Genomic DNA, 21,232 nt, shown 5'->3' on the forward strand with positions numbered 1-21,232 from the left:
TGACGATCCTGCACTGACAGTCGAGACAGGAAAGACTGGAACCTTTGCAGAAACAAATACTTTCCTGTAAAAGCCACCGACACAAGTGTAACTAGGACAGAACAAGAGACAGCAAATTACAGTGATAAAGTGGAAGGTTTAGAGTTACACAGATAGGCCATGCTCGCTATAGGGAGGTCACACATGGATTACATATCCAATGCGGAGGTTACATCTTAAATGACAAAGGCTACAGAGAAAACAGACAGACTGAACCTTGAATGAGTCTTACGCAATGTGAGAAAGCTATTCGGGATAATAGAGATTCCATTTCAGATAAGGTTTGTTCGCTTTCCTTCATCTTAGAACAGTTTGTATCCTCAAATGATGATTTAATTCTCTATGTTGACTAAGATGACCTCTTAGGGTTGTGGCATCTGACCTCAGGTCAGGTCAAATGACTAAGCTGCGTGACCCTGTACTAGCAGTTAATCCCTTTATGGCAGGTGTTTTTCTTGTAGTAGCCACGTGTTGCTCTTAAATGCACAGTGCTGCTTATACTGACCTAACACCGGATTGTCATACATTGGATAACTATAACTTGCTCGCCAATTACCTAAAGGAATACAATAAACCAAGGTGCCAAGAATCCCAAATTAAAAAAGTGCCTTAACCCTTGGATGCGCTGTACACACATACTGGCCGTTTAATGGTTAACACACAGCTCTCTCTTCCTCTTTCACATTCCCCTGCCACACAATGGATCCTTCACACACTGGCCATTAATGCATCTGCTTGCAAAATCCACGCATGAGCACCCAGCAGAGTTTTTAACCGTTTATACACAGATATCCACAGCCTTAGCCCAAGGGCTGCTTCAAGGGTCTATCATACAACTAACTGTCCCCATCCATCAACCCTATGGGTGCCTATGACAAGGGACATTAATCAGGGGCTCTGGAGGGAGACACGATGAGTATCTCTCTGATTGACACTGCTTTCATTTGCAAGACAGGTTACGCTTCACAGTGCTGCCAACAGTAGATGCAACTACCTTCAACACATCCATGTACTGGGTTTAAAAAAAATACCAGTCGATACATGCAGCATTTCTAAACCGGCAAAATGGTAGCCGTGTTGTAACACTACACCGAACAGTTACAGAAGACTACAGAGCTGGGGCTTTGGCTAAATGCAGCTCATCTGGCTGCAAATTCTGTATTTTTAAATTATATATAAACAAACCAACAGGAAAAAGCATAAATTCCTGCAGAATAATCCCTCTATCGTGCCATCTGCACGCACACACACACACTGGCATCACTCCAGGCCTGCTTGCCCGGATTTTAAATGTGCTTTTTATGTGTAAAATAAACTCTCCCTTTATTTTAGCAGTAAAAGCGACTCCTATGCAGGTCCTTATCTCGCCAATAAAAGACGTGTCTTAACGCCATATGGAGGAAAGGTGTTGGGCTCAAGGTCCTCTAGGCTTAATGGAATCTGTAATGAATGGGTCACTATAATTCCCAATATCCCTGGCAAGGCTTCCACGAAGTACGGATAGCATTGCAGTGCTTCATAAGCTGGAGTTTGGCAGACTGGCCACCCATGTAGTACAAGGTTCCTTGTAGCAAGATAAATGAGGCAAAACGTGGATTTCATAACACACCTCTGCAGGAAACACAGCTTGATGGCTGCAATTACCGCCACCCGTAGGCTTTCCTTTCTGCCTCAAACCGTTAGATGTGATTTGATCTGTGGCTTTGGTTTCTGTCCAGGATAACTTCTCAACAGTGGGATCAAAATTTTGTATCACTAAGCCCACAGGCCCCAAAGAGTAAGGGTACAGTGTACACAACTGCGTTAGATAAGGGGTAACTCGTCTGTATTTGATCAGAAAATGCAGCTCTAAAGATATGCAAGCCGGGGTAGTAGGAGGTGAGCTGTTTCGGTAGTAATATCTTCCTCCCCCAGTGTGTCCAGGAAAAGCTAAGCACCCGCTGAGCTCTTTTTGTGCTCCAACATGTCAGAAAGCAATAAACTCCGCTCCTGAGATGGCTGTCATATCCTCACCTCTCATACACCCCCACCAGAGACTCAGCGAGAACACGGGCCCGCTGCCAAAGCCACTGTCTCCAATGTAATTCTCTTTGCCCTGCAGCCATTGCTCTCAATAAAGAGGCAGCAGCGTGCACAAAGAAGCACATAATCGCACACTAACGGAACCTTTGCACGTGCACACAGAGCCATCCACATGGTACAGCTACTTATGTGCCGTTGCCAGGAAGGATGAGATGCTTTGAGACATTTATTTCTAGGATGGTTCTGTTAGGGATTTGTACTCCCACAGGTTGGAGACCATTCCTCCTCATGAGTTACATCATGAATGAGAAGGCTCCACCAACAAGAAATATTTATCACACACTAAGATACACCTAATGGCCGATAGGCAGGAGGGACTTCCACATGATGGGATACTTTGGTTAGATACATTGTACCATGTGGCTACTTAGTTTTCACTATTTAGAGAGCCACATTTACATTTCCTAAATCTGGAATCCCTAGGCGCCTTCGAAGGGGCCACGGAAGTTCCTGTGTCTGTGACCAGGTGTATATTTATTACATAGACCACATAAGTATCCTTGTACAAAACACTCTGTATTATTTTGAAAGGCATATATATCTGAACAAAGTATAACTGATAGAAACTACATAAAGCTCTGGTATGGTGGAAGACAGAGAGGTGAGAGGGGTAACAGGAGACAGACGGATATAAACATGGAAACGCAAACACAGTTAAATGGCATTAGGGAGCGTCACTTGACATGTCATTAGAAGCAAAAAGACAAGGAATCTTTATGGTCTTAGGAGGTACAGAGCCTTTGAATCTTTATGGTCTTACAGAGTCATTGAATCTGCCTTTCAATTAGAAATAAAGCGCTAGCAAATACTAGGGAATAGTGCAATGGTAATGGCATGCTTTCAATTAAGTAAACAAAGAAACTGGAAAGAAAAACTAACTAAAAGAAAAATAGGGCTGTAAGTACTAAGCCAGAAATATAAAGGGGGATAGACATCTGTAAAGAATGACTTGACAAGGCACTGTGAAACAGGAGGAAGGACATTCAAAGAAGGGCAGCAGAGCTAATGGAGCAGTGAGAGTAAGAATAAGACATTAAAAGTGGCACATTAATACACTGAGAGCAAGGCAGAGGTGTGAAGAGAGCAGCTAATTATACACAGACAGAAAGATGAAAGGGAGCACAGAGACGGGGCAAGACGGATCAGAGGAACAGCCAGCTACTGATGACAGGGAACTAGTGATACTGAGAGAGACAGATCACAGACACACAGGGGGAAGGCTGGCACAGCATGGCACAGGAAACAAGGGCCAGCAACCAGCCAGTTAACTGTACAGTGAATACTCTCTCAGACTCTTACCCACCCACGCCACAGGGAATACCATGTTAACAGCTCCTAAAGACGTGTGATTTACCTAATTGAGCTGGCAGTAAAACTGCAACAGACACCAGCAGAGAAGAGGTTAAATTTATTACTGCCTGACAAGAATGTTAGTCAGCGTGTGGATAACAAACACTCCAATGGTACTCTAGATACAGACATTGGTGTTACAATTAACTGGATTATCTGTGCGCCTGTATACCTGGGTTCCAGAACACATAAAAGCACCATCATACGTCCAGCATTGACAGAGCGTATGCTCTGCTCAGATTAAAACTTGATCTCAGGTACCGAGAAGGTTAATAATGACTTCCACTTGCAGGAAAGAGTAACTTGGCTTCATTCTGCAAGTCGGTGTAAAGGGGTATTTTAGATGACAGCACACACTTGTGTGAGGTGGTAGGCAGCTAGAGTGGATTTACTGCAAACTTGCCCCTTCTGCCTGTCCCACCTTCTCCACCCACTCCCTATTCCTGTCTGCCAGACGCACACTCACCTATGCAGCTTGGTATCCATGCCCTGCTGTTCCCCTCCATCAGGATGTCACTGCGCCTCTTGTGAGGTCTTGTAGGGGACAGAGGTGACCTCTATACTAAGTCCAGCTACACATTTTTCTTGCTAGCTAAGCCCACACAGACAGAATGCAATGCAGTAGCTTCACCTCCACTGCCTCCCGCTCTCTTGGGTCTCCCCCCTTCTTCCAAGGCCGGATTCCGACTCTGAGCCACTTCCTGACCGCCTGTCTGCCTGGCGCTGCTCCTGACTCACAGCAACGGCTAATTTATTGACTGCAAATTAGGACCGTTTTCCTCCTCTAAGCCAAGAGAGGAGGGGTAGAAAAGAAAGAAGCAGGCAGGCTGGCGGCCTACTCATCCCGTCCGTGTCCAGCCTGTGAGCCCAAACCTATGCCGTGATGAAATCAGCACTGCTTAAGCCCTCTTTTAGATGACAGGCAAGGTTTTGGGATATGCTAAAAAAAAAGGCTTTCATACAGGATCAGTGGCTACCAGGCCTAGAAGATGCAATTTGCCTCTCATCAGTAACTAACACTTTTCAAATGTTAGTTTGAAGCTGTATTCCTTGATGAAAATCAGATGTACACCCACATTTGACACCATGTTAGCTCATTAACACATTTGTGGCATTTACAGCCATTCTTTGCATGTGCCCTTCATTTATAGGGAAATGTTAACACTGGCAACAATGACTTCCGCTTGACTTCTCCATAACCTTGTATGTTGCCTGTAAACAAAAGGCATGGCTACAATGTAGCCTTTGCTTACATGAAATATTTTGTCATGTTCATATATGTGTTTATAAACGTTATAATGCTTGAATGTCAGTAGAGGATCTGATTAGGTGGAGGTGGAACATTTACAATGGCTTAAGAATCATTACTGAACAATAAATCATAAACATGTTCATCTCAGCATGGAGGGTCCATAGATTACAAGTACATACTGACACCATTATACATTGCACGCCTATGACCTCATTTCTCCTAAAAAGGGCAGGAAATGTTCATTGTTGCTAAGCAACAAAGATCACCCCAAAATGCCCTGCTGAGCCATTAATCTCCTAGTTCTATCTGACAGGAGCCTAAAGCAGGGCTGAAAGAATGCCGGTGCGTAGGATGCCTGTGTATAAGTGGCACATGATACAATATTGGAAGCCAGATATGAAAGCATCCATCATAGTGCATATCATAGACCAAAAATGGTTTGGAGCTAGGCTGACAGCAGAATAATTTAACAGCAATTGCTACCTGGCTCATCTAGGCTGAGGGCGAAATGAGTTATGGCTGCCCTGCATGTACGATTGTTGGTCCACATTTTTCGTCCGTTTAGTAAGACCAAGAGGGCACAACTTTTCAAAAGCCCCTTCAATATTTATGCAGCAAAGGTGATAAGTTTGTGTGATATTATCATATCTGCTTATACAAAAGGGTTCATTAGGAGGAAGCTGCTGAGGCTTGGCCTGACCTCTTCCTCATACAGGTGAACAGAGTGACAAGCACACCTCTTATCTGCCCAAAGCAGCAGAGAGCACAGGAAGAGCAGCTGGCTGTCGGCCAACGGATGGATCCTCCCTACAACTGGAAAACAAGTTCACCAGCCCTGGGATCAGGGGGCGAAAGGGAGGAGGGAGGAGAGGGTGAATGTAGCACCTGTCCTGCCCCTGGGGCTGTGTAACATCAACAGCGGGCAAGGTTGTAATGCTGCCTAAAATCCTTTAACCTGTTAGGTTCTGAAGTGACATCAATGTATTAAGTTGGTTGTTTTAGCAAGTTTATGAGTATTCCCCAAGGACAAGATGCCCTGGGTTCCTGAATATTTTCAGTGCTGTCATGTTAGGCATGGGGCACAAGGCAGTAAATCTAAAGTTTTCAGAAGAACTTGTGGTTGCAGGAAATTGGAGTGGCCACGTTAATCTTTCCTACCTTTTGAGGAGTCTTTAAACTACCGTCTTACATCACCAGCATGAAGACGTGTCACATTGTCCGTCCATTCCACGTTTCTGTATGAACTACTAACCGGGGTTAATGAATGAAAGCGGACCTGGACACCGTTTAATTCATTGGAGTTTCACACAAAAGTGTAAACCTAACCAATTAGGTATCCTGCACAAGAACTGATCTGAGGTCAGGGATAAGAATCCTGTGTATGTCAGAGGGACGACAGACAAAGTATAGTAAAAGAATACATTGCAATGCCCACCCCTATGATATATATCACAGTGTGTACTTTTCATATATCAGGGGTCCAGACTCAATCCTTGAGGGCTGCCAGCACCATGAGTGTGTGGGGTGGTTCTGAATAGAATGCTTGGGGATGCATATTAATAAAGGAATAATTATATGTAGAGAAAACCCTGACTCTGGAAGGTGCGCAACCCAGCAGAACAGCGTTGGACACCCTGATCTATATAAAGAATGAGCAAAAGCGCCACCTACTTGCAGTTGATTGATCTGCCCGTTCCACATCCAAACTCTCCTGACCACGGACCAGTGGACGTTCCTTGCCTGTAGGTTCTGCCGGTAGAGGATTGCCGCTGGATGCTACTGTAATGCTGGTCACCCGGGAAGGAGGGCTAATCTGGACAAAGGTAGATGAAAAACTATTAGCGTCCACAAACCACTGGACATTCAAATGTATACCATACATATGTTAACAAGAAGCATAGAGGCAGCAGCATCAAGGCATTTTAAATGGCTTAAAATGCACTGTGTTCACACCATGTATATAAAAAGCTAAACAATTACAGCTTTGTCTCAAGGAAAAGTTCAGAAAAGACACATTCTCCAGGGTTAGTTTCTAAATGCAACTCTATAAAATCCATTTTTATAAACAACCCCGATTTAACTGTTTCTGAGTTGAGATGCACAGCTTAGAGAGAAAACATCTAGCCAAATCTCTTAAAATGTTACTGCTGGCGCCAATTTTATTTTTAAAATGTGTTTTATATGGAGTCCCGCTTCCATGTCCATTAAAAAGAAAAAGTCACACTGCCTCATTGTAGAAGGATTTATTGTAACAACATTTATATTTGCCAAGAAAAATATGTTTGCATTATTATATAAACCATTCACGCTCCCATCACATCTGATACATAAAAGGACAGGAGGTTGCGGTGCTGTTTAATAAGGGTTACCATATGTAACTTATAAAAGGAGGCTCTAGAAAGTATCTTGGATACATTCATTACTGCGCCTCGTATCCATCACAAAATATCTATTTTAAATATGAAAACAATAGGATACTATTAAGGCATCCCCATCTTATACCTGTGACATTACCGTCATATTTGTACTACAAAGGGACAACAGGACATTAGTTCTGCATTCGTTCGCTGGTCCTTGAAATGTGGTTCAAAGGTGGTCTTCACAATGATATAAAGTATTGGTCTTTCAAACAACCGTGTTTGCGGGAAACATCAGAACAACTGCGTTGATACTATGACGTCTCGCACTTTTATAAAGTCTACCCCGTACACAAAAATAATGTTGGAATATCCTTAGTGTCTTCCTATCTTCTGTCTAATCTCGAAGCACAAGATCTGAACTATATGAAGGTACTGAAAAGAAAGGTTGATGATTTATTTTCTATGAAGATGGGCTTTCCAATCCTGCCATCTATTTCATGGGTTAGCATACAACACATGAACAGTTTTTTTCTTGATAAACATAAGAAGACACAGAATTTTAATTTGGCTTATTGCGCAGGACTACAGGTCACGCCTGGGGCGCAGACTTGAGGTGCAGCATGCACACTCTACACCAATCTTTGCCTCCGCGGCACAGGCAGCTGGCCTGTGTGTGGCAAAGTGTTTGTTAATGTCCCTGTGAAATCTGACCCAGATTGCACAGTGCAGTAAGCTGCTGGCAGATAAATGCGTTAACTCGTTCAACGATTCCCAGCAACCTATGCCACGGAGGACTGAGGATTCCAGGGATTTAATTCTGTCCGCCGAGCTGTTCACGGGTTAATAAATAATAAGTAAATGGAACAGCTGGTAAACTTTGTGCTTCGGTAATTCAACTATCATGTACCGAAGGCCAGACTGTGCATAATATCAATTATTATATACTCTCAACAATGCTTTGTATATTTTGGTTTACGCACACCTATCGATAGCAAAAAAAAAAAAAAGTAAAAGGGTCTGGAATGGCTTCTATTCCCTGCTATGTAACATAACAAAGCATATTTTATAATGGAGATGAATTGAAAATTGATGTCCAATTAGATGGAATACATTGTATCAAGAATGTAGTTCATGAATTCCCAAACCAAAGCTCTTCGCATTTTATAAAGGGTCAAGGGGTCTAACAGACAGGATAACTCTTGTATGATTAACATCCTAATAAATCAAAGCCCACTTTTTATCTCATTACTGTTTTTGTCTAGAGGTCTATTCACTGAACTCCAAGTTGTGCTAGATAATGTTTCGCTTTCCCCCTCTGTATTAGTAACATTCACTGGCCATAAAAGAGGTATGTAAAATTTGAATGGCAAAATATGCCCCAGGCAAGGGGGCACAGCAAGATGCTACCCACGCGGAATTGCATTACATAGTTCCAGAATCCAGGCATTCTAAAGTACCTTCAATGCACAAACTACCTGGTAGCTGATATGTTCATATAGAAATCAGAGAAAGAAATATAATGCTCTCCCTCTATGGACAAGCATGTTAAGACATATGTTATTACAAAGTACGTTAACTCACTTATACAGTGTATTTAAAGCGTATAAACTAGCCAAGCATACGCAACTGTTGAGTTCTGGGAATTCCCATCAATAGAATACTTTGTAAGGTAAGCATTTGGATTACTGTCGTACTCTAAGGCATCAGTACATATCAAGTCATTTGACGATAGTATGACTACGGAAGCATTTTACAGATTAGTAACATATTAGTTACAATGTGTTTCAAGAATATGCTTAAAGGGCTGAGATACTGTAAACTCGAGCGGCAAATGGTGTGCACTAGCTGCACCAAAGATTGATGTGTAATTCCCCCAAAACACCCATGTGGAAAAGCGACATACGACACAATATCAAAGCGCGCTCAGTGCTTCAAGTGCAATAGATTAAACCTGTAAGAGGAAGTCTTCTTATGGCATTGTTTGACCAAAGAAAACATAATATCATAGTATGCACTGTGTGAAAATATGTGCTCAAAGCTTTTGATGAAGCCTTTGGGGGTGAAACATGTCGCAAGCATGGATTGTTGTTTTGAGCAAACGCAGACCTTTTGGTTACTGTGGAAACTTGCAGGATTTTCTTTCTTACGCGTTATTGGTCAAATAATACCATAAGAAGACTTCCATTTGAATTCTAACCAGGCCAGTGTTTAATTATTGCACTTTAAGCATCGAGCACGCTTTGATATTTTGTATCATATTGAATGGTTGTGTAACATCAAGCCTTGCCTTCTCCCCAAATGGCTGTATAAGTCTGCACGCTACGGTCTGTGTACCAGAGCTGTGAGCAATTATTAGAATTCAAGGAGAGTGGAGCACACACACACAACTGCTCGGCTCCCTCCTTTCTCCCCTGGTACAGTATCTGTCAGGAAATCATTCCCAGTTACACAAATGAGGAATAATTGATTTAAAGAAGCCATCTGTTTATATACAGGGAGCATCAGCTCAATTAAGAAGAATCTGTCCCTCTTGATAAGAGCTTGTCTCTCTGTCCCTCTGTAAGGGATTTTTCATGCTCAAAACATATCCTTAAAGATTCACAACACATTATAACGGACCTCAGTGAGGTGGCAATAACTTGTTAACGAGTGGCCCCTGGGCTCTTCACATGCAATTAACAAAAGGTAAAGTGTCATCTCTCATGAGCTGTAGAGGCCAGTAGGGCAGTAGGCATACATGCAAAATAAATTCATTACACTTTTGCATTTGAAAAAGTCGAATCTATGCGTTTAGTCACTTGCAATGTCCAAGCACAGGCTTGATTTGGGCATTCATACTTTAAACCGTGAGAAGGAGACACCGTGAGAGCAAAACACGTTCTACTTTGACACATGCTGTTCTGATTAATATGGCTTCTGAAGATTAGGATACCCTAATGCATCACAAATCTTCCAAGGTCCTAGAAAAGAGGGACAACAGGGTAAGAGAAATTTGTGTCCCTATGAGTGATTGTCCCTCCTAAACAGGGACACTTCAGAAGCCTTACAGAGCCGCTCTCCAGTTGGCTTTCGCCCACTCATAAGAAGTGCCTTCAAAAGAATGAAGATCTGTGCTTGCACCAGCTGTACACTGATGGTACCTCATCAATATGAGGCACTGGTGTCTGTGGATTAGAACACACTGGAGCCTTGTGTGATCACTGATGGAGGAGAGAAGCTTTCCTCTCCTCCCTTGGCCTTAGGGATGTTTTGTGGAGCCGTCTCACCTCTCCATTCTTGATGCTGCGCAGTCCCAGCTGTTCAGTGTGTTTTGCTTGGGAAGTGGTTGATTATAATGGGCTGTTGCAGGAGGATAGCTGTAGGCACAATTACACGCATGTTACCGACTGTCATTTCATCTCCTGCGTGAAAGGAGGGGAGGGGGGACCATAACAAACCTCTCTGCCTTGGCATGTCTTACCTAATGCACACACATGATGGGAACGTTAACCCCTCTCAATGCCAGAGGGATTATCTCTGTGTAACATTTCAGGTGAAGTTTACACAAGGTCCCAGCTTGACATGGCTCTTAAAATTGTACTATTGGACCCTAAAGCCTTAGAACATTTCTCAGATCCTTGTAAAAATAATCATAATACATAAAGTGATTTAAAGAAAAGGTAACGGAAAGGTCTGATTTTGAGAGCTGTATCCCTTACGGACCCCTAATATTGTGTCCAGTTCTGTTGACATGAAGAATAAGGGATTATAGCCCATTCCATACTTATGTTTGAATAAGGCTGGTAAGTATCTACTTATTAAATGGTTATTTTCCAGTTCACGGTGTCACTATAAGTAGCCCATCAGTCCAACAAACATGTGTGTGACAGTAACAGGAGCCCTGGCTCAGGTAAGATAGTTTGAGTGCAGTTCATGCTTTGTTTTGGCCACATTTCTTAGAGCGCTGCTAATCCGCAGTGCGAGGAGCCTTCCAATGAGGGAGGAAACTGTGGTTTCGGAGAACTGGTAATTTACGTACTTAACGGAGAAAATCAAGAGTTTAAGAGCCAATGGGGGAAAGAGTAATAACAGCCGAGGAGTAAAAGCAGCATTGTGTTGCTTTGGCAGATTTACCCACACACGGTTGATGTCACTTGGCAAAAAGGAATAAATCAGAAAATCAGTACAACTGAAGCAGGGCGGCAATGCATAAAAAAACATTAACTCGTTGAGGAGCACTAAATGGGGCTCAACCCCAAGATCAATGTCAACATTTGCATCAGTAAAGACTCTAGACCAGGGGAGATGCCCATCCATGGTTTAGTCTCAGCATTTTGAACTGGCTCAAGGTTCACCCTCAAGTGATAAAACCTTTTAGGGTATTCCTTGGCTAAAAAAATATTACTAATCCCAGACCATGAAACGTACCCAGAGTAAGCAAGCAATTCTTGGAACAGTCAGCTGAAAGTCAATAAAGGTTGTTTACCTTCATAAGTCACAGTTTTACCCCAGCCTTGGGCAATTTAACACATCACTGGATACAAGGTTTCCGCACAATGATCTTTTTTCCTTAGTCATAAACATCTGACATTCTTAAGAGTGTCTGTGGCGCCCATACATTCAGGATTGTGTGTCTGGCTCAGTGGGAAGAGGTTTTATGATTACCAGACTCATTCACCTGACCTAATGCTCTGGACAATTGTCTGAGAGAACATCTCAAGACAACAGAAAAAGAATTACAGAAAAGCCAGATGACCTGGCATTGAAGATTACTGTAGCGCCTTGTAAAGTCCATAATAATCGGTAGGAATAGTTTGATTAGTTCCCGGCCATTTACTTTCATTATATATTATGTACCAGGTGGGTGGGAGGTAATACAAGCCAGCCTAGCATGCATGGTTTGCTAGCTGCACGATAATTATAGGTATGCAGTGTGGGTCCTTTCTAAACTTGAGTGCCAAATTTAAGCCACTACAGAGGGTTCACCCATGCTTTATTTGACCAGCAGGCATTGCATAGTAGTCTAGGTCAGAAATGTAAAAGTCTGGCAACATGGGGACCCATTGAGGCTACTGTCGCTTTGTGCTCTTAGTAGGAGACTCCAAACCATTATTTTTGTCAGATTAGAGAGCGTAAAGGTAAAGGAAAATAAGCAGGGTGAAAAATCATCCCTAGGGATATTTTGAAGGTATGGGCCATCGTGGCCAGGCAGGCTACTGGGGTTTAAAGTTACATACATGGCTTGTTTTATGGAAGGTAACAGGTTAATGCTATTCAGTGATTTGCTCTTAAGTGTTATCCTTCCAGCAGGTCGCTGTTCACAAACAAAATGACACACACAGAAACGTAGGTATAATAAGGCACTGCTAAGTATTTACGGTGGAAATGGAAAAGAGGTGCCCCTCTGCTTGCTGTATTGTTCGAGGGGGCTTCACCCCCCCGTCACACACTGGGGAGGCAGAAATACATTTTTGTGTCTTTCACTCCCTGGCAATTAAACGCTGAGCAGGAAGGTTCAGGAGCTGCTCGTTAGGACAAGGAGCTTTGAGCAAGCGTTTACCTCCAGGGTGCGACTCACAATGGGGAAAAGAGCTGGCGTGCTGCGTTAACAGCTCTACCCACCCCCAGCCCCCTTGTGCTAACTCGCGCAGGCCTCTCCTCGCCTGAACACTAACGTCAAAGAGATTAAATCCACTTGCGTACAAGTTCAAGCCAAAGCCGAGGGAGTCTTGTCAGATTTGCGAAAGAGCTGCTTAATGTTTGTATAGAAGTGGGGGCCCGGTGAGTAGCACGCTGGCCTTTGGAGTAGATGCAGTCCTAATCCAAAAACAGATAGACAATATACGTGACAGGTTGGTGCTAATATGTTACCTTTTGGACAGGGCACAGATAAATCAACATATGCCTCACAGGAGGGTATGTTACAGTTTCAAAACTAAAAACTATTTTGTTTTTGACTACTGTATTACTGAATTGAACATTACCACCTTAGTATCAGTTCTTTCAACAGCCTTGGCAAATATAATGTGACTTCCATTGTACAATTGACTCTTTCGGTGCCTAAAGACATCACAATGAAGAACCAGCTATTGTTCTCATTGAGCTGTCAGGGAGCTTGTTCATACACCAGCCATGAAACTGTGCATTTTGCCCCAACAAACCAAGTGACTTATCTGGTATCCAGGTCGTGCCCTTTATCCTTTCACTCTCAGTTCAAACTCCACTCCTCACCTGTTTTTACACTGCGCCACTCAAACTTCAACTCCTAGCTTAACACTCCCTCTAGCGGCAAGGCAGGAGGACTACAGGTCTCAAACAATAAAAGACCTACCCATTGGATGTTCTTTTATGAAACATATCTTTTCGTGCAGTTATAAGGGTTATAAGAATTGTCTACCTCGAAATATTTGATAAAATAATAAAAATACAAACAACAAAAACGTGCTATGCTAGCACCTATTTCTTGTTGTAACCTCAAAAGCTAGCTGGACCAGAAGCAGAGTTTGGGCTTCCTCAGCATTAGCCACTTTTTCTTTACTTAGAAAATAAGGGTGACGTGAGAGTTTTATGCGTTTTGAGTGGGAACAAAGTATCCAACAAAAGTGTTGTTTCTGGGCTGCCAGCGGCGGCTTTTACCAACCACAGTTCATGTTGTCCCAAACATGAAGGTCCAACTGGCATGGTATTAATTCTAGTTGGCTCCACAAGACCAGGAACACGTAGGAAGGTTATGACCAAGCCAACAGAAACCTGTCATTAGTTGCCAGACTCCATCAGAACATCTCTTTCACTTAGCCTGGAAAATACGCCACAAGATTCTCAGCCTAGCAGTGATGCCGCTGTGTCTACGGCTTCAAGACAAATCGTCGGTTATCCAAGAAATCAACCCAGTGGTATTATTTTGTAATTGTTTATACTATGATATAATAATGCAGGGTAAGGTGGGGTCTCATAATATTAGAACGTCTGCCCACAGTGGTATTAACCATGGTAGAATCTACCATGCTTCTTAAATGAGTTTTGACGACTTTACGTTAGGCTACAATTAACCAGCCATCCATCTGTAATAAGCAATAAGTAAATATTTGAAAAGAAGCTCACAAATAAAATACTGCTCTAACATAGTATGTTAGTAAATACAATGAATGTGTTTGGAATGCAAGTGTTAAGAGCTGGGTTCTGGGAGCTCTATCTAGCACACACCACACAGTCTGTACTATTTATGCTAACAATCATGTGCATAAGCCACTTCTCCCAGAGCCTATATTATGATCCTGTATAATCCTCTGTATTAAGAAGCTTTTCCTCCTTTCTGGAACTCTGCTTCTTAAAGTCCCAAAATCTGAAACAATGAGGTTTTCTCAGTAAACAGGTGGGGTTGTGCTCATTGAGACAGGCTACAGGCAGCTGTCTTGTGCATGCTTGTGCACCTGCAGATATGGAAGCCACGCTAAGCAACATGTTCGAGGAGTGAGGAGTCTAACTTGGATGCAGTAGGTAAGAGTGAAAAACACTCTAACCGTCAAATAAGGAAGAAAATAGTCCAGCAAGTTTATGTGAGGGAAATCAAGCAGCAAGGGGGAATATCCTACCACAGAGCAATGAGAGGTGAGAGAAGCAATAAGCGTCTGGTGCCTCTGGTGAGAGAAGCACAACTGACAGAATGCAGGATTAGCAGAGACAGCCGCGCTTCCTAAGGCAGCTTATGTGCAAAGAGCAGAGATGACCCTGTCAGTTCTCCTTATAGCCTGAGCTGATCTCTGTACAGAAACAAAACTGAGAAGTGAAAGGGGTGAGAGAGGGAGCATGTGCAAAGAATGCAAATATAAATAGGTGGATAACAGGCCAAGAGGTGAATGGGTGCCATAGGTAGAGTAAGGTATGGCATGTAGCTAAAGAAAAAGTATAGCTGTTAAACAAATAAAGACTCCATTTATTTAATGTGATCTCTTAGCCTTAGAGGCCATCAGCTATAAATAACAATACTTAGTTTGCATGCATAATTTGGAGAGCAGGGGAGGGCTGCGACTTGGTTAACAACTTTAGAATAATCTATGCATGGTAGGTGAATGGGGTCGTGAAAATTCTGAGGAAATAAGTGAGCAACAGATCAAAGTATCCACAATGCCTAACAATAAGGAACAGTGAGGAACGTGGAAAAAAGTGTGTTCAAGAAATGCAGGATAAGGAATGAACAAAAGATATATAGTTGGTAGATGGAATGATGTGCAGCCATCAGAGTGACACACTGTACTGCACATCAGTAAACAGGCTTAGGCAGTGATGAGGATTAAGAAGCGCATATAATACATTTCCAATATAAGACTTGCCGTTCTAAATCTCCTTCAATTGGAAATGGCTCTTACGAGGTCACCAGTTAATGATCAGAGGCGGAGGGGGTCAATAGCAGGTCAGGACGTCAAAGCAGAAAAATAACCTTCAGCGAGATCTGCCCTCCCTTTATGTGTTCATATAAAATGGAATAGGGAGGTGTATTTTACAAACGTATCATGTCTGGTGAAAAGAAGGTAAAATAAGGAGACCTGGACCCACTTGCTTAAAATACAAATGTCATCTTTATCTTAAATATGTGAAGGAAAACCCAGACAGATTAACAGCAGTAACGATTGCACACTTATGTGCATGTGTATTGCTTAGCGTAAAGACCGCTTTAAGCCTTAACCAAAACCACTATCCACAAGGATGCGTCAGCTATGCCAAAACAATGTCTCCATGGGAGGCAGAGGTTTAATTTCCCAGTGAATGCCAGGAGAAGTGTGGCTAGGCACTGAGAAGCTGGTGGGTTCTGTGGGCAGACAATGAGGCTGGGGCATGGTCTTTCTAAGCTGAATCTCCCAGGCTATCAAGGTTCCAAGCCACAGGCAGAGGCATAACGTCAGATAGATTTTTTTATTCACTGCAACTAGTCAAGGTCTTATAAACAAGCTAAATGGTGAACTATTTCAGGAGAACACAGCTGAACTGAAAGTTAGGTGGATACATAGAAAAACATTCCAGGATCAGAGGAGAGGCTAAGGCAAAACTTAGCAATGTTTCAGATCAAGGAGTTTTGTTTTTCACTTTTTGTTTGTAGATAATTAACAGATAATGTACAGACATGGGGGGGTCGATTTTTAAAAAAAAAAAATTATTAACTGCAAACAAACCGTTCCTGAAGGTGCATTTTAATTTCCAATGCATTCATCTCCCTGGTGTCATTATGTAATTCTATTTACTAAACACTTGGTTTTACATAGCTTTGGCTGGAGATACAATGTCCTGTTTGTTCCCTTGTGAAAAAAACTATTAAGATGCAAATTGTAAGGCCAACACTAAGCACATCACCTTAGCTTTAACAATTTCCCCCACCATCTCATATATGTTCTCAACCTGAAACAACAGAGAAACAAGCCTGCTTCATGATTTGGCTTCATTTCCCATGAAAAACGGCTCTAGCTACAGAGGTATTGAGCAGAGCTATGGATTTTTGTGGTCACAGTAAATCATTTCCTGTTCCAGTAATTCTTAATACAAACCCCAGGGAACACCAAGCATCCACTGCTTCAGGAAGAATCAAGGAATAATATACACACGCACTTGGTTTATAGCTAGAAAGTTATTATTCCGTTCCAGCCAAATCGTGGTCTTCTAGCCTCCCCAGCTATATTAAATAGCCCTTTATGGTACACTTTAAAATAAAAGGTAGATATAAAAACTAAAAATAGAATGGAGTTAAACAGGAACAAAAAAAGAGACAATGATAGAGAGGTGGGAGTGAGGGGTTTGAGAGAGGTGAGACTGAGTGGAGAAAGGAAATACAAGAGGGGTAGGGTAATGACTGATAATAAGGAACCCACACACAGAGCTTGCTGCAAGGACAGAATGGCACTTAATAAGGACACTCACAATTGCGAAGACAAATTAACACTCTGGCAAATGCAGCTTATTTTGACATTTTTATGCCCAAACCAGTTGTGACATATGTTGGCATTGTAGTAAAAAAACAACATTTAATCTATTAAATTGGGAGAACATGACCCAATGATTTTAACAAAGGATAAATTAGCATGTTTAGCTATTATCTTTGGCATCACTGATTGCTTAATATAAACAATTTGAGTGCAATTAACACTTGTTAATGAACACCTAAATCTGTTATTTATTAATATTACCTGTCCCGGATCTGGCCACTACTACACTACAAAGTACACAAGGTTATTTCATTTCATTGGGCCAGAAAGTATACAATGACTAAAAATTCTCTAGGTATATTTTAACTACTGTATCTCCTCCTTAACATACAGTACTTTAAGTGGTAATATTACTAGGTTTGTATGACAGATAAATAAAACTGATGACCCCCCCCCCATTTGTATGCTGTGCGACTTGATTCCCTACCTCTTGTCTTTTTACGTTTATTTCAAAAGAACTATGTATCATGTTAAGCCAGGATCTGTGCCAGGAATGACAAGTTTATGTACTTAAAGAATCCTTTTATTTGAGCCACTTGGGCTTTAAAACAGATTCTGTCTCATCCCTGAGAAATCATAATCGCTGCCAGCCGATATATGAATAATAATATAGAGACCGAAGTAAATCAATATCTCGGAAGCAGAGCGTCAAGGGACCAGTGGACATGCTTGGGAGGAATGATGGGATCCCTAATGTCAGTCAGCTCAGTTCTAATTACACTCTGTGACTCTCCTGCTCAATAGCCTTCCTATCGGTAGCACAGGGGATTAGCCATTAACTACCCAGATGCCACTGCTGTACTGGATGGCTCATCGTTCATTTAATATCTGTTCAGACAGACATTGCTGGGTAAAGCAAAGGAGAAAAAGTCAATGTGACAGAGAAAAGCACTGACTAGACAGACAGAGAATAGAAGAGAGAATGCCAAAGCAGATCTAATTAGTGGGTATGACAGTGCAAAGGAGCTGGCTGGAGGAGAGAGATAGGCAGGAGTCATAGACCTGTATGAGGTAAAGAATGACAGGGAGAAAGGTAGAGGTTGCTGAAGAAGAGCAAAGAGAATCAGCTGGATGGAGCTGTACAACATGCTTGGGTAGAGAGATTGGGAAAAGATGAGAGCAAGATGGCTGGATTTACACGGAGCGCTGTATGGCAATGGAGAGGGGACAACAGAGTTGTGATGAATACACCTGAAACATAAACACAAAAAAAGGTGCATCCAGTTGGTCTCCACCTGCACTCCCAGCACACCCCGACAGAAATCCCCAGGGTCACATTTGAGCATGAAATCTCCTGGAACTCATCTAAGCGTGAAATCTCCTGGAACATTTTCATCACCCCACTGGATCCTGTGAATTGCAACTCTGATTGAATATTACATTTTCTTAATAGTGTGCAATAAAATGTCCCCCAAAATAGCTTTTAGAAAGTGGGAATGGAATGTTTTCTCATTATTATTTTGAATTTAGTAATGGGAAGCAAAATATAGGGAAATATGGTTTTTCTGGTTTCCTTTGTTTAATAATTTTAATATAAAACAGATGTCATTGCACAACTAGTCTTGCTTAGGTTATGACAGGGGATATAATTAAGTGATTGACTGCTGATTTGATGCATTGCAGCTATATGTGGACAGTCAATAAACAACCCTATTTAATGTAAAGCCCGGCAGGCCTTTTACCATTCCCCTATAGCAAACCTTTTAAGCCAGCAAGGAAAGAGGTTAATGCCGCTGCTTAAGGCAATGATGGATTCTCCCTTTTCATGTTGCTGATTAGATTGGCCCTTAGTAGAAAAGATAAATTCAGCCTGATCTTTGTCGGTGAGGCTGTGTGTCACATTGGATTAAATTAACAATGATTAATTGGGTCGTTCCATGGGAGGAACATGAAGCATAGCAGTGGCACCGGATTTAATTTCCCTTAACTACATTACAGAGTCAACATCAAACGCCATAGGACACATCATGACAATGTCACTGCTCCTACTGGAGCTGCATGAAGCCTCCATTCACCAAGGGGTTAACATAATGTAACACATCAGCCTGGTGCTTGGTTGGAGAATAAAGCTGTGACATCCCAATCTGCCTGCGGATCTGGGAGTTAATACCTTGAAATATTAGATACTGGGTTGTGAAGGACAGACATTCTTAAGATGTTCTCTGAGTGGGTGGTGAGAACAATCAGTATAACCTCTTGGGCACCTTAACATTTTCACAGTCAGAATGTTTGGAGATTGCCACATTTCTTCAAGAACAAAAAAAACAACAACAACAATGAGACAACCTCAACACACTAATAAGCACAACAAGCTAGTGTAAATAAGGTCCCGGCTCTATTGATTCACTCTGCATTGCTGTCCTTGCTCTCACTTAGGACTAGATCTAGATTAAGAAAAAGCCCACACACTAAACGGGAGTCAGACATTAAGCAGTCCGTTACACGCAAAGTGGTTCTCACTTTTTTGATATGTATTTGGTTGAAACAATGGGTTGTAAGTGTTCAGAAGTGATTCTGCAAGTTGCATCTGAGCCATGCCATGAGCCAAATGTGGTCCCCATGTATGCCTTGGGTATTGGCAAATACCACGTCAGGGAGGTTAGACTAAATGTCCTAATATTCTATTGCAAAACACTTCATGCACAGATAACCCAGAAGCTTGAAATCCTGTGCAGATTGATTTGCTGTAAATACAAGCTACCAGTAGTCATAAACACAATGTCTACCATCTTAATTGGGAATTATTATTTTTGATGTGCTGTAAAGGTCAAGCCCTCCCTGTTATAGCAGGAGTTAACTAAGATCTGTACATATTCAAACATCGTACATGAAACAAGCTCTTTCATTCATTATTAAGCATGCTACATAGAAAAACCTTCCCTAAGCAGAGCTAATGAAGGTCCCCAGAGACTGAACATGCAATGCCATCCCTTCTTTTTCGGTACTTGCCTGAAGCTATTTGCTTCCCAGCTGTAGTGTTGGGGAGGCCTAGCTAATTTTATTAGCAGCGGTATTTTGGGTTGTTAATGATGGGGTCAAACAAAAGCAGGCATATGCATAAAGGTCTAGCTGTCAGTTGAGTTAGATATTACTGAGAACTCAAGTTGATTTTTTTCACTCAAAATCGTTCTTAAACTCAACCACATTCCAAAGAGACTGCTGATCTGGTCTTCTATGGCAATAAGTACCTCAGGAGGGTGTCATGACAGTATTTGTACTTTAAAATATTCAAATCCATTTTCTGTGGTCTGCTGACCTGTCAAACACTTAGGATTACAATTTTTGTAATCAATATTCATGAACTTCATTGACAATCAGGACAGTCAGCACTGGGAAGAGATAGGTGGTGGGATATATATATATATATATATATATATATATGTATATATATATATATGTTGTGTTTGCATAGGTGTTTTGACTTTTAAAATTAGGCATCCTATATAGGGTCTAGGGGCATTCAGAAAATGTATGATATAGATTAAAAAACAGAATGAAATGAAACAGCCTTTCTAACTCCCAAATAAATAAACTGGAGTGAATTCTACTCTGTTTGGAACATGAAAATGTGTTTTTCAGTTAAAGTGCGCTGGCCCTGTATGTGAGAATGTCAAGCGTAGGACTGTGTTATCTCTCTTTACCACACAAGATCCAGTAAAGTAACCATTTAATATTGTTGCTACATGATTTTGTCAAACAAGCCAAAACAACATAGAGTGTTCCCAATAAAAACATCCAGGACACTGTCTACAATTTATAAACATTTTCAACCTTTTGTGATGTAACAAGGCAAAATACTGTTACTTCTGTAAAACTGTTGTATCCATATTTGCTTTATGCAGGTTTATCAGTAATGCTACCATTTGCAGTTTTGGCAGCTGCTGAAGGGTTAAATTCCCATCGTACTTTTGCTGTGTATGGGTACTCCCTGTGCCTGCTATTATTTAAATAAGTATGCTGTGTTTGTGTGTGTGTGTACAAAGGGACAAGTTCTCAGCACATCTGGATGGCAGATTATGAGACAGATGTTCCTTTGTCATTTGCGTTTCTCGGTGGAATGTGTGTCTGATTTCTACCCCAGCATAGAACAAACCTGCAGCACAGTGACAAGTGCACCCGAGAGAGATGGCAGTAGCTGGGGTGTCTCTGGGGACAGGCACATCACTGTGACAGTCAGTGGGAGCTCTTATTGCATCAGC

General features: G+C 41.8%; 1 protein-coding gene across 2 annotated transcripts in view; it reads right to left on the minus strand.

Annotated features, from left to right (window-relative positions):
* GSE1 (Gse1 coiled-coil protein) overlaps positions 1-21,232 on the minus strand; it is a 150,958-nt gene that overhangs the window by 105,903 nt on the left and 23,823 nt on the right. For both annotated transcript variants that reach the window (XM_053448281.1, XM_053448280.1), the window contains exon 2: positions 6,395-6,536. In XM_053448281.1, the coding sequence (XP_053304256.1) occupies positions 6,395-6,536 (142 nt within the window). The remainder of the gene's footprint in view (positions 1-6,394; positions 6,537-21,232) is intronic.

The sequence above is a fragment of the Spea bombifrons genome, chromosome 10 (genome assembly GCF_027358695.1).
Source record: "Spea bombifrons isolate aSpeBom1 chromosome 10, aSpeBom1.2.pri, whole genome shotgun sequence".
Classification (NCBI taxonomy): Eukaryota; Metazoa; Chordata; class Amphibia; order Anura; family Pelobatidae; genus Spea; species Spea bombifrons.